This window comes from Nanorana parkeri, unplaced genomic scaffold (assembly GCF_000935625.1).
Source record: "Nanorana parkeri isolate BGI_ZX_2015 unplaced genomic scaffold, ASM93562v1 scaffold1093, whole genome shotgun sequence".
Taxonomy (NCBI): Eukaryota; Metazoa; Chordata; class Amphibia; order Anura; family Dicroglossidae; genus Nanorana; species Nanorana parkeri.
The window spans coordinates 128,293-142,585 of NW_017307361.1; the positions used below are offsets into that span (position 1 = coordinate 128,293).

At 41.1% G+C, this 14,293-nt stretch overlaps 1 protein-coding gene across 1 annotated transcript in view; it reads right to left on the bottom strand.

The window, feature by feature from the left end:
* Positions 1–1,493: 1,493 nt before the first annotated feature.
* The window catches only part of LGR4 (leucine rich repeat containing G protein-coupled receptor 4), a 102,941-nt gene continuing 90,141 nt past the window's right edge, over positions 1,494–14,293 (bottom strand). Inside the window, 8 exon segments of the mRNA XM_018567791.1 lie at positions 1,494–2,913; positions 4,351–4,428; positions 5,747–5,868; positions 6,490–6,615; positions 7,900–7,971; positions 9,975–10,046; positions 11,773–11,838; positions 12,597–12,668. Coding sequence (XP_018423293.1) covers positions 1,637–2,913; positions 4,351–4,428; positions 5,747–5,868; positions 6,490–6,615; positions 7,900–7,971; positions 9,975–10,046; positions 11,773–11,838; positions 12,597–12,668 — 1,885 coding nt within the window. The 3' untranslated portion in view covers positions 1,494–1,636.

Sequence of the window (14,293 nt, forward strand, 5' to 3'; positions counted from 1 at the left end):
CAAACAAAGGAAAAATGTTGGCTGATGAACAGCATTAAAATGTTTCAGTTTAGGTTTACCTAAATAACTGCCCAGTTGTGCAGCAGCCATTTTAAGGTGCTTGCTGTTACTTTGACCACACTGTCCTCCCATTTTCCTTTAGACAATCTGTTACAAATACAAAAAAAAAAAAGAAACAAAAAGTATATATTGGTACGTGTGCTATCAAATGAGGGGTACGGTAGAATGTGCATAGGCCCGAGCAAGTTGTCACTTTCAGAATATCCAGACTTGCACTGCAATTTCAGGCCATTTTTGTGTCTGAAAACATGTATATGGTAAAAACAAGCATCTTGGGTGCCTCTTAGACAACCTGGCAGCTAGTTAAAAGGCATTGGTACCTTTTGATAGGTTTGGATGGAGTGTGGAAGAATTGGAACCCCTGCCAAGTGTTATCACTCTGTTTGGGGCACCATTAGATTCCCCCTTACTCACTGTCCCCATGACAACCTTTTTACCTGACAGGAAGTGAAATCAGACAGAAGTATTTTTTTCTTTTTTTAGTTAAAGCTGATCTCGGGGAAAATTCAAAAAACTACCCTTGCAGTGGGGCTCCCCTGGCGCTGCAAGGGTCAAATGTTTGTTTTGTTTAGGGTACCTTTAAATGTAGTTTTATTTACCTTATTCTTTGGCCGTTGGCTTACTCTTCTCCATGTGACTGGTCCTCCTTTTCTCTTCACTTTATCTATTGGTCACACACTGACATCGTCAAGTATACAGGACTAGTAGACCTGCATTGTAAGCAAGGATGCCGAGGGCCCACCCACAACCTGGAGTATTGGCCAAAAGATAAGCGTGCATGCTGCCGGAGAAGCAAGGAATAAAGTAAAATTGCTTTTTTAAATGGTACCCTAAAAAAAAAAAAATCAAGCATTTAACATTCCCCTACTTAAATATGAACTCCAGGTAAAATGACCCTTGCAGTGGGGCATCCCCTCACTGCAAGGGTCATTTTACCTGGAGTTCATATTTAAGTAGCGGAATGTTCAAACCCCTGTCAGCTTCTCAATTATTATCTGTCTCTCTGTTACAGATTTTCCCCCACTTCCTGTCTTTCTGCAGGGAAATCCAACTAACTGATCCCCATAAAGTATTAAAACCTGACAGGGGGTTTTCAACCTTCCACATAAACATTCAATTTGGGCATAAGAACATTGTGGAATGCTTAAGAGCACAAAACCTTCAAATTACATTCCCTCAAATACCTACATGGTAGTATGTGGAGAACTTTACAACATTTTTAAAAAGTCAACACATAAAAAGACATAAAACAATATAAAAAGGATAACAAATACAACATTACATAGATTAGAACACAAACAAAAACTGCAGGTAAAATTTTGGTTTACAGATTATTTTTGTGACAGAACAGTCTTTTGTCTTCCTCGGGGGCATTACTTTTACAGAGTTTTTCAACTCAGTACATGTTGCACCAAAGACAACAAAGGGTTTTACCCGAGTCCTGAAGTCCTTGGCCACTTCCCTTCTTCTAAGCGACGTGCTCGCAAAAGTGCTCCCTTTGCTGTTGGGTCCTTAAATGATTTGTGCTCTATGGCCACTGCTATAGTCCTTCGGAAATGAGTTTAGCAGTAAAGTCTCAGTCTTTCATTCTCGGTATATTATATGCATAACGAACCAAGGGAAATCCACGGCTCTGGTAGAAGCAGGCGCGACCACAGGCCTGGACCTGATCAGAACTGTCTGACACAAACGAATCTTCCTCGTCTGCACAATCTGAGTGGGCCGACTGAGTACCAAAGTCCGACCAGTAGTTTTCCGATCGGTGGCAAGGCACAACTGCTAACGTAGGACAGCTGTGAGACTTTATCAAGTGTTTGCAAGGCAGTGGATTCTTTAATAGAACAGTCTCACAGTAATCACACACTGCAAAGTTACCTTGTAGGTGGGAATACATTCCAAAGTCATAATAAAAATCTTGAGTTACGCACCCTCTCTGTGCATTGGTCGCAACTGCAACAGAACCACTTCTCTTTGTCAAGTGCCATTTTAAAAGTTTCCAGTCTTCTTTGAATTTGGGGTTGAAAAACACATACAGTACTGGATTGAGGCAAGCTGGCAAAGGGAAAAATATCAAAGTCACAGATTTCATGATTTCTGGAGTAATGGAAATTGCCGTGATCAGTGGGGCAAAAGAAAAGAAAGCGACGGGACAAAAGAAGATGCAGTTTGTGAAGATCAGCCAGGCCACATGTTTGATCATACTAGACTCGGCACTTTCTGAGAGGTCTTCCTTGTCCAATGTGCAGTACAGTTTAGTGTAGGTGATGACCATGACCAAAAAAGCCAGCGAGTTAAGAAGCACCAGGGTAACTGTAAAGCCCAACGAGGGAGTTTCTCCCGTCGGGAAAGGCAAGCAGAGAGGAGAGGAAGAAAACTCTCCAACATGAAATAATGGCAAGCAACCAGCTGCTATGGCAAGAAACAGAGCAAGAATTGATGCAATCTGAAATTTCTTTAAATGCTGGCTCTTTTCCTTCTTAATTATATCCTTTGCAGACAAACTTCGCTCGATGGCTGCCAAGGTCAAGAAAAAAATGGCACTCTCTGAAGAGAAAATTGCTAGGAACCCAGCAACTTTGCATCCACTGCCAGTTTCCCACCAGATGCCAAACTCTGCAAAATGTCCCCAAGAGACGGTGTCCAGTACTGTCAAAATGCCAGTATAAATGCCCATGAAGAGATTAGAGACAGAGATGAGACCGATGAAGAGCTTAGAGGATGTCAGCGGCGAGCAGGAAGAAAACATGGTCACAATGACAATGATGTTGAAGATCAGGGCTAAAAGGAAGATGAACCACACAGTGAGCCGGATCATCCAGCTTCCAAGCAGGTACTCACAAGGTTTGAAAGCACCTGAAAAAAAAAGTCGATATAGTAAATACACAATAAATAAACATAAACATCATCCACATACCAGGCAAAGACTGGTAATACATAGTTTTATCCAATTCATTGAACTTTTTTTTAATATATCTATCAATGTTTGCACTGACTGCTAGAAACCTGAACAGGAGGAACGATTTTTCACAACTCAGCTCATTACTGAAAATTGATCTCTTTCATAACTTTAGCTTAGCTCTCCAAGAACAGCAGGAGAAATGCAATGGCTAAGAGTTTATATGTGGAAACTTGCTTGAATGGCCTGGACAATGGAGTCAAGGCACAAAGTTTTAAAATTGCAGTAGATTCCCTTAAACCGAAAACCACAAAAAATAAACAGGCTGCAAATTGAAAAGGACTTTCCTGGTGACTTAAATCATGTACTCACACAAAGAGTCATTGGTCATTGCCAGTCTATGCCATGACTATGGCTAGTTTGCCAAACATTTCATATAGCTTTCTGTCCCCAAGAGGCCTGGAATCCTGCGTGCTCAATTATGCAAATTCTGACTTCAGTTTCCAGAGTCAAGATCTGGTCCACCCCCTTCCTAAATCTTACAACTCAATGCAAGCTGTAATTACAGTGATGAATCAACAGTGAAGCACTGGAGGCAATGGGCCAGAGATCATGTCAGCATTTTTACATTTTAATCCAAAGCTATGTTTGCAAAGAATGGAGTTAATGCTTGCCCCTTTGGCTGCCAAAACCCATTGTTTCCAAAAGCTACAATGGCTGAAACATCTTTGACATCCAGAACACTTTCAGGTGCCTGGTCCCCCACTGTGTCTTGTGATGTAGTGGCCAAAGCAAACAAAGCAGACAGCGGGGATCTGACACCCCTGTGCCAGCTTAACTCCATGAGGCAGCATGTATTGGTGGCGCGAGGGGTATTAACCCTATTCATTGCGGGCAGGGCTTTGGGTTCAGATGTAAAAATAATGGCAGAGTCATTTAAGAGCCTGTAATCAGATATTTTATGCATGTACAAGTATTTGTGTAAAGTTTATGACGCAGGTTACTCTATTCATGAATCAAAAGCAAGAGCAGAAGATACTTTTCTATGATGTTATTAGAGGCCTATTTATAAAATAATTTTTATTTTGCCATATTTTCCACAAAGCTATATTTCCAACAGCTTAATCACCAACCACTCAGGACAATTTGCTAATTATGATATTTTTTTTAAAGATAACATTTTCCACCAAAAATTATTTTGCAAAAAACAAAATGGCAATTTACAAAAACTTTGTTTTTTCTAAATGCAGTGTAACACAAAGCAGTTTTTTCATCTGATATCAATATGTATGTCACGATCATGCCAACACTTTTCTCCCCATTACCATCAGATAATCTCTTCTGGAAAGGCAATGTGCAAGAAAAGGATTATAAAAACACACAAAATAAATTACCTGTGGATGGATTGCAGTGGACTGCAGCTTGGACGTGATCCTTATCATCCTCTGTGATCATATAATCTTCAAGGGCTCCTGTGACATCAGAAGCAACATGTAATTAACCTGCAGTTATCCTAAAGTGTGCCTGTTACTGTTTTTTCCCCCAAATATATGAAGATACAAATCTGTTGAATATAGGATCACAATGGATCTGCTATGAATGGGGTCTCAACCTTCCATGACCAGCTTAAATTTGACTGATGGCTGCGAGTACGGATTGTATTTCTTTAATAAATCAGTCTCTCTGTATATTAAAGACAACAAGGAGCCTACAGCTGGGTGTGTTTGGCTTTAGCTTTCCTGCAACCTAAGCAGGGGTACTCGGATCATCATATTACTAGGGAATGGAGCACTACAGCATATCATGGATAAGAAAGTGAAGCGCTGGCCAGGTAAACTGTGCTTACTGTAGTTTACCTTACCTCAAAGTTTTAAAGGCATTTACTCTACAATTTCTGAGGAACAGCATAAAACATATACAGTATATTAAAAGTGGGGAGATAACATTTTTAATATACCGGTAAGGTCATTATGCCTTTCCTTCCATTTTAGATTTACATTTTGCTTAGCAAACTAAACTCAGAAGGTTCTCTAACCAACACTCCCAAAAGGTTCGAATGTGAAGTAGAATTGCTACCTTGACATCTTTGCTTAACAGAGTCAATTACTGCAGAAGGCAGGGCTTCTATAAGTACAAATCCCCTGCCTGTGTTAATATAAGCAGTGTAATGGGTGGTGACAGATTGTCTTTAATAAAAGGTAGCTCTACTGCACTCATTTTGTGGAAATTACTTCATTAAGTGTATGTGAGCCAAAACATGTTTTATTTTACGTTCAAATTGTATGATTTCCCCTCTTATTTTGTTCCAATGACAATTTGAAATTTTGGGCAATGGTCACCAGGACACATACTGTATAGAGGGACTATCCTCCTTGCAGAGACAGAGACAGCAATGAAGAACATGATAGGGGTTTTAAGGCCATACTCTTAAAGATATCCCTTTACTGGCAAATTCCACTTTTCCATACATTTTTTTTTAAGCTCCGAGAACACTCACTTTGCTAAATGAAAAGTCTTTACTACTTTAATAGAACCCCTATATTTTCAGTTGGTTCCTTGCATGCAGGGGCCTTTATTCACAAAAGGCAAAAACCTTTCTGCCCAAGATGCACCCACCCATATGGACTAATCAAAATTCTTCTTTCATCAGTCCGACTATTGCTAAAAAGATTAACCTGATTAGTTGGTACTTTGACATTAAATTGGCAGCCTTAGTTTACTCTCCCAGACCCAGTCTGCTCTTTAGTATTTTCTTCTGTCTTACCCAGTCTTTCCCTGTAAGTTACATACCTTTCTCATGGTCCTGCAGCAATTTCTGATATTTTGACCCGTCGTCTTCGACAGTCGAGGTCAAGTAAGAGTCACATGCAGAAAATGCACAGCACTGGTAAGCGTATGGGACAGACACCGACCTTAAAAATAGACAGGAATCCAACATCAAGTACAAGAAGTATATGCCTTCAATGATACATTTCACAGATGTTGCAAGACCAAAACAAGAAAAAATGCACGGACATCAGAGAAAAAAAAAAGGAAAAGTGATGGTCATACAGACACTAGGCTCAGTTCACAAGGGTGGCGGACTTTACCACCCCTCGGATAAGCAATTCACCAAGAAGAATTGTTTGCTGGTGATACTACCATCTCCTGAATGGTGGAGGTTTTTCTGTCCCACTGTGCTGCAACAGCATTGCGGTACAGTCCATTGACTTTAATAGTTGTGTTTGGCAAGTGGTTCCACCTTCCAAACATGACATGCTAAGTTAAAATTGCCTAAACAAGGGCCCTTATGATACATACAGTCACAGAAATGTAGAAACATTTAAAACAAAAAGAAAACAAATTAGTAGCTCTGTGTGATGTCAGTCTTCCCCAACATGGCAAAGACAAAGTATGGCTCACATTGGCCAATGACCTTAATGAAGGGCAGGCACGGACAACAAATTGTGTCTGGTTAAGGTATAGAAATATTTTTGTTTGGACTAGAGGTCTTTCATTTTTACCTAGAGAACTGAGCATTGGCAAGAACTTACTGAAGTTTTAGGAAGTCTTTTGCCGACAGTGATTCTTTGAAGGTAGGATTGCCCGTAAGCCTTAGCTGAGCCAGGCCATGAAGTCCTCCAGTAGGAAATGTTGTCAGTTCATTAAAACTGAGGTCTCTGAAAATGCAAACACAATGTTAGCAGAGTGGCAAATACCGCAACCCTCTGCCCCTCTCCCCCTCTCCCCCACAAAATATTGAACCTTACGTGTAAGTGGATAAGAAAAAGTCCAATTAACGGTAAAAAGTCCATTTAAAAAAGGTGGACACCTTCCTGAGAGACCATCAAGCTTAACACAAAAGGGTCTCCTACACCTAAATCACTCCTTTTCCTGAGACTAAGAACTGTAAAATCAGACTGCCATTCAGCACTACTACAGGTAAAGACCGGTGTTACAGTCAACCAGTGGGATACAATGACATCATCATATAAGAGAACTTAGCCTTCTGAAGCAACAGCGAGACCATGGTGACACGTTTGCTAGACATACCCTTTCCTGAAGCATGTATCCACTTACCATTGAAAGTGGAATCCTTCTAAACATGCTAGCAGCATTCTGACGTGAGGTCTGCGTATCCCTATTTTGTAACCATGGTTTATAATACTGTATTACAGCATTCACTTCTGGCCATGCATCTGACAATTCCTATATCGCCACAAAAATCTTAAGCCGACTAAAATGCACTTTCAAAGCACATTTGTTGTTTTAATGTTACATTACGTTGTTCCTGTTTCCACCCTGGGGGTCTCTGATCTTATTAAACCCTGTAGAACGTAAATCCTCTTAGACAATGAAAAGCAGCTTGGTAATGTTAAAGCGCCACTAAACCTTCAAGTTAAAAACAAGTTTCTAATCCAGCATCATAAATAAAGAAAAACCTCTGTCTTTAAATCTGCATATGATGTAGGTTTACCCATTATCCAGAATAATGATTCTCCCCTCAGCGAATTAACTTTACCCCAAACCCCCAGTTTTGCAGCATAAGCAGTGCACTCTGTATTGCAGACATGAATACTGCTCCAAAGCACATGTGTGCCCATTGCCATCTTTTTTGTTGGTCATGCTGTACCTCAAGAAGTCATAGGGCAGTGCAGTAATGAATTGGAGATAACCAGTGCTGTCACCTGCCAGGGATACATGCGCCCAAATGCATAAATGAAGACTATCTCAGGGGGACTCTAGGAGGGTAGGTACATCCCACATACAGTGGAACCATGTCAGAGTAGCCACTCTCATAAAGAAAGTGTGATCAGAAGAGTTTATACATTTATATTTCTGCATGTACTATCCAATGTTGCTATTCCAATGTACACAGATAAAAACAGATGAAGGTATGCAATATATTTGTTTTTTAGGGGCTCGGTGGCAATTTAAGAAAAGGAGGAAGAGAACACACTTACAGTTTAGAGATAGAAGTCAAGGTGGTGAAAGCGTCACTATGAATCCAACGGATCGAATTCCTGCTGAGGTCTCTGCAACAGTTACAACAAACATACATTGGTAACCCTATAAAAATTGTATGATAGATTCTGTTGCTGCCCCATCCAGGAGGCCCTTAAAGTGACATTAAACTGAGTAAAAACTTGGAGAACTATGGGGTCAGTGTTTTTCCCCATAGTTCTCCTTAGGGTAACGGGAGGACACAAACCAGCGTCCTCCTGTTACCCTAAGCTCAGTATACCGCGAGCTACAGCTCGTGGAATACTGAGACGCCGCAGCCGGAGCGGATCCCGACTTATACGACGGGATCCGCCCAGCTGCGTGAGTGACAGCTGGCTCTGCCTATCTAGAGGCAGAGACAGCTGTACCCGCCCCCTCCCCGTCCGTTCCGCCAGTCAGCGCTGGCAGATCGGAGCGGGGAGAGGGGAATGCAGCCCCTCCCGTCACGGCAGAAAGCTGTGACAGGATCGAGAGGTGAGCGAACCCGGTATGTGTTCGCTCACCTCCCGATCTACCGACCTGTGACAGTCTCATTGTCACAGGTCGGCTAGAACTATGAGGTGAGTGAAAAGCACTCACCTTATAGTTCTCCTTTAATAGTTTAGGTACATGAATAACAAAAATGTAGCTCATTTGTGTATTACTCGCTGTAGATCCTCCATGGTCCTTGTGCTTTGTAAAGTAGCCAACACTCCAAGCTTGCTCGCGTGATGGACTACAATCTCCCATTTAGTTAACTAATTTGTACTGAGATTGTAACCCATCACCATTGCTTGGACCGGCGGCTACTTTCAAAGATACACAGGGACCATGGGGAACAAAAGTAGCCTCCCTCCAGAACGAAGGGCATTAGCAGCACCAATTCAGAGATGATTTGAGGATCTACAGCCGAGTGATACACAAATAAGATACATTTCAGTTTATAGGGTAGTTAAATGCATGTTTGAGTATTAAACCCCTGAGTTTAGTGTCACTTTAAACAGACACTGTCACTTTGGCCTTTCAGGGAAAAGTCAATGTGTCTGCAGAAAGCCGATACCTAGTATCTCTGTGTATGGTGACCTTCTACCTTTATTTAGAGAATGCAGTGCTTGGACCTGACTGGCCAGTCCCCAGACCTGAACACTGTTAGAAAGGAAGAATGTCATTAACCCTATGTAAAGTTCGAGAAAGGCAAACATGAAGCCTATACAGGGATCAAGGTGGCCACACACTGGTCCAATTTCAGCAGAGTCCTGTAGAACTTTTACTAGTATGTTGGCCCGTTTCCCCCCTGATTTTCGTGGAAGGAGCTGGTCTGAAAATTCCCGGCCAAACAGTGACTGAAGCCAACAAGGTATTCAGAATTCAATAGACAAAGCGGGAGAATTGCCACAGGGCTAAAAAAGAAGAAAAAAAACTCAAATGTATGGCCAGCACTACAGATTATGCACACGGGCACAAATACAGGCCTATAGGCATACAGAGTAAAATAAGCCTGCATTTGCAGCATCTTGGAGACCCATCTGCCACGTTTTTATGTTCATAGGATTGTACAGAAAGAAAATGCTTTACCCGGGTTTACGCATGTAAACAATGACGGTGCATTTACACAAGCATGGGCGTAAGTTCCCGATTGCGAACCTACGTGTACAGGATTTTCTGTCTATACAATCTTATGGACAGGAGATTGGGCTCCCAGGTGACGGAAATATGCCTGTGCCCATGTGCATGAGACCTTGGCAGTGGAGCATCGGAAAGTTGCCCAATCACGAGAGGTCATCACTTTGCCCTAAATGACAGATTCCAAGGCCATTACAATGACAGAATATGAGTTCATTTTCAGTGGTGCAGCAATAGCCTTGGTGGATTGTTTAGCTAAAATGGTGCATCTAATATGTTGGCCACAGATTTGCGGTCCAATATGTCATCTTATCTTCTCCCACTACCTCTTCTGCTAGAAAATAGGGCTGCCTGAGAAGCACATCAAACAGAGCCAGGCAACAAACACTTGTAAGTAATAGATGAGAATAATTTGATCAGAGTTCATACTTACAGCACACGTAGCGATGTCAAGCCTTGTAAAGACTCGTTTTGAACTTCAGTAATTTGATTGTGTTGCAGGTAACTAGAAGGAGAACAAACGAGTTAATCTCCAAATTCTAACCGGCTGTTTGAGACAATAAAAATAATTATAGACCAAACAACTGCCATCAAGGTTTTATGACCATAACCGAATAAAAGTTTACTTAGTACACAGACACCTTTTAAAAGCTTTCATGAGGACACACCAGTATATACAGGCATACAATCAGTATACACAAAAGATTATACAAAATCAAACACATAATGGAAGACAGAATAAAAAGGTTTAATCCACTTGTCAATGTACATTGGTTTTATTGGGGAACAAGGGGCGGAACCTACTTTAAACGTATATCTAAACGTTGTGTGTGTTAGAATCATTTTAAAAGTTCCTGCTGGGGAAATTCACCCTTCTATTTACACTGGTGACCATTGTTATTAGGGCAGAAAGTAATGGGAAAACTTTGGAGGATTTCCTCTTACTTCCTACTGTCTTGTCTCAGGTACAGAAAATTAAGGAAAATCTTCCAAATATTAGACTATAAAATACTGAATAAAAAAAAGTTTTCGGTTTGCATACAATTTAAGCAGCAATTCCGTTTCTTTAATCCTCCATTGATAATAACTGCACTAATAATTACATTCTCTGTCACACAAAAAATAGAACATATGGTTCAGGAGAAAGATCAGGCCCTTGAAGACCACATGATGGGTAGGTTATCACACTACAACAAAAGTTATTGAAATGCAAAATTCTGATCATACATTGGCCAATAGTTAAAAGGAAGATTATAGGACAGTGAAATGCACTCGTTAAACGTCGGCTCTATAGCTCGAGAACTGAGCAATCACATACCGTCGATCCCTCAGTTCCCGATATTCTCCCTGCAGAGAGCGGTGACCGAGTCACCGCTCCCTGCAAGGATTCCCCTCTCCGTTCCTCCAGGGCTGACTGGAGGGACAGATGAGGGAGGGGGCGGGCACAGCTGGCTAGAGAGGCAGAGCCAACTGTCAATCAGGTTGCGGGGTGGATCCCGACAATGTTGTCGGGATCTTTCCCAGCCGTAGTGTATATAGTATAGCTGGAAATAGCCCGCTATATGCTGAGTTTTGGGTCACAGGAGGACGTAGCAAATGTCCTCCTGTGACCCTAAAAGGATGTATGGCCTAAAAAGGTTGGGCCATAGTTCTCTTTTAAGTGTGGTTTGGGCACATTGACCTAATGCTGACTCAGAAATCATAGCTTTTTTTTGTTCATTTCTGGAGTTCCTACCCAAGTCTACCTCAGAAGAAGTGATAAGCAATATTATGGAAATTGTGAAAAGGGTCCAAAAAACAAACAGAAAAGGGACAAAACAATAATAAAGTTGCCTCTATGAAAACCAAGGTGATGTGAGTGACACTTTTGTCGTCGGCTGGCCATACCCAGCTCAAATTTCTGAATTAGTAAACATTTGAGCCATGGGTAGCCCTATCAGCACCACCTGGGCCAATTTAAACATTGACGGCTAGGTGAAGAATCAATCAGCCGAACGTACAGTAACTGGATCCTACCAGATGCGGTCACTGTTCAGGTATTCAGAGAGCTGCAAGGTGCAGTGGCTGTCTAAATACAATGCAAATTCCTCCATCCATGCTGTTTAACTCGGATGGCGGCATATATTGCTGAATGAGCGAAATCTATGTGTGTATGGCTAGCCTTACTCGATCTCCCTGTGCATGGTTGCTTTAACCATTAAATTGACCATATGATCAGAGTTGTTGCTTACATTTCCTCCAATGAACTGCAACCCTTCAACCCATTCAGATCTGCTATTTCACTATAGGAAAGATCTCTGTAAGACACAAATGGGGGAAACACATTAAGCCATTTGAAATGAATCTGCAGTCTTAAAGATCACAATAACCACTCAAATGTAACCATTCAGGATAGGAATAGAATTGGCATAGAAATACAAGAGACATTATTGCGGACTTTGACACTGAAATTGCTGGCTTGGTAACTGACCTGAACAAGTATGCAGCATGTGAAGTCAGAACTCCTGACCCCTAAATCATTGAAGCTACTGGATAAGCAAGACAGTCAGGTAACAAGCAATTTCAGAAGTAAAGTTCAGCATTAGCAGCCTTTCATAACAGGTTTCCTTTAAAAACCTTGTTTTAGCTTACAGTTCTGATACTGGATCCCTTATACATTCTTTCAGTTTAGTAGCGCTGCACAATGATTATGCATGTCTCATTATCTCAGCACCAGTTGGCACTGCTGAGGTCCATAGAATCACTATACAGTACAATCTCTTTTTTTTTTACAATCTTTTATTTTAATACACTTAACGCTCAATATTTAATCTGTATGATCCTGCAAACACAGCATAGCAAGTAAAGAGAAAATGTTAAAGCGAACATCAAAAAGGATATCCAGGTTAATGTTTCAGACTGTTTACACACTTAAAACACACAATGGTAACTCTATCATCACTGGTTTCCGTGGTATTTTTATAATATTTTGTTTTTAACATTGACCCAAAATATGTCTTACACAAAGTTGGAGCAACATGGTACATATAAGCAAATAAAAGAGGTATCAACTTACAGAGATCGAAGCATCTTCTGTTCCTGGCACAGGTTCAGTGGAATGCTTCTGATCTTTGTGCCTGTTAACGTCCTGTAAAACACAAGAAAGGTATGCTGAAACTTGATCTACATCTATAGGTTGCTATGTCAAATATTTAAAAAAAACAAAAATGTTTTTACACATCAAAAGTTTCTGCATTCACTGACAGGTTCCCATAGTTTGCCCACCACCAATGACTCTGACCCAAAAGAGAGTAATCTATAAAAAATAATTGCATGTGAGTAATGTAGAATGGCACTTGCGTTATTCTTCACACACCCAGATGGCTGTATTAGACGCAGGTAGAAAAGGTAGAGCAGAGCTATATGAAAGAGTGGCACCCTTTAAAGACAAACGGGCTCAACCAGGTCTTCCAGCTTATATCATGATGCTTTTTAAGCAATATAAAGTGTTGAAGGACCACAGTGTAAATTCTATGCTGCTCAATTCAAAAAGAACTCTGGGCAAAATGATTAAACCTTGCAGTGGGGCTACCCCCCACACTGCAAGGGTTAACTGCTCGTTTTGGTCTAGGGAGGAAAGTAAAAAGTTATATATGATCCTCAGAGTCTGCCAGCTGTGACAGTGCTCCCTCTTGCCTGTCTCCTCCTCACGTCCTATACACAGTGTATAGAACGCGACAACCCAAGGACCTTAGACCACTGCAGTGGAGGGGGAGAGACGCTCCATGGACCGGTCCAAGAGCAAGCCGGCTTGAAAGATTAGGAGAGTATAACTTTTTATTTTCTTCCCTAGACCAAAACAAGCAGGGGTTAATAAAAAGTTTCAGTTCTTCTTTAACGATTTACTGTTGCTACCAGAAGTCTTTATAGCCCAACAGTTTTCAAATTGCCCAAAGCTCGCTCAGCAGAGTGGCCATTCAGAGAACACCTTGTGTTCATTTATGAAAGTACTGCCGGGTAGATGCAGTTTGCACGGCACTATTGCCCCTAGAAGCTGCCGGGTATAGGAATTTCCTATACTTCTCAGGATCATCTAGGAGTCAAAGTGCAGTGCGAATGGCATCCACCCGTTGGAACTTTTATAAATGAACTCCAAGGTGTTCTCTGAATGACCTCTGTGCCGAGCACCCTGTGTTCTCACAGCAGATGGGAATCCATTCAGCACAGCACCATAAAGGACTAAAAGATTGTGGCCAGCATTGTAGTAGCTCTGGATAATAAAGTGCTTTACAGGATCCCAATGGGCCGATCAGGTATGATTAATGCATACTTACATTGGACTTAGCTTGATCAGTGGCAGTATGCATAATAATTTATACCTGGAGTTTAGCTATAATATACCTAAAGCCAAAATATTGTTTATTTGGATAGAGTGGGGGAGAGTTAAAACCATTCAGTTTTTTTTTCTCTTTTTAGGGATAGTTCCCTTCATTTCCTGTTCAGTAGTCAACAGGGTAACTTTCCAATGTGAGTGAAATCCCCTTTTGGACTGGTGTCTCAATAAATAATGTTCCCATTTAAATATTTTACCTCTGTTCCTGTTCAGGTAGCAACTAAAAATGTTAGATTTGCCCTCAATTTCATTTACAAATCCACTTGTGATCAGGAGGACAATTAGAGAGAGTGAATCCCTAAAAAAGGATCTTTATTGGGATCAAACATGGGTAAAGGTGTATGTATTGTAGGGATGTACTGCATATATATATATATATA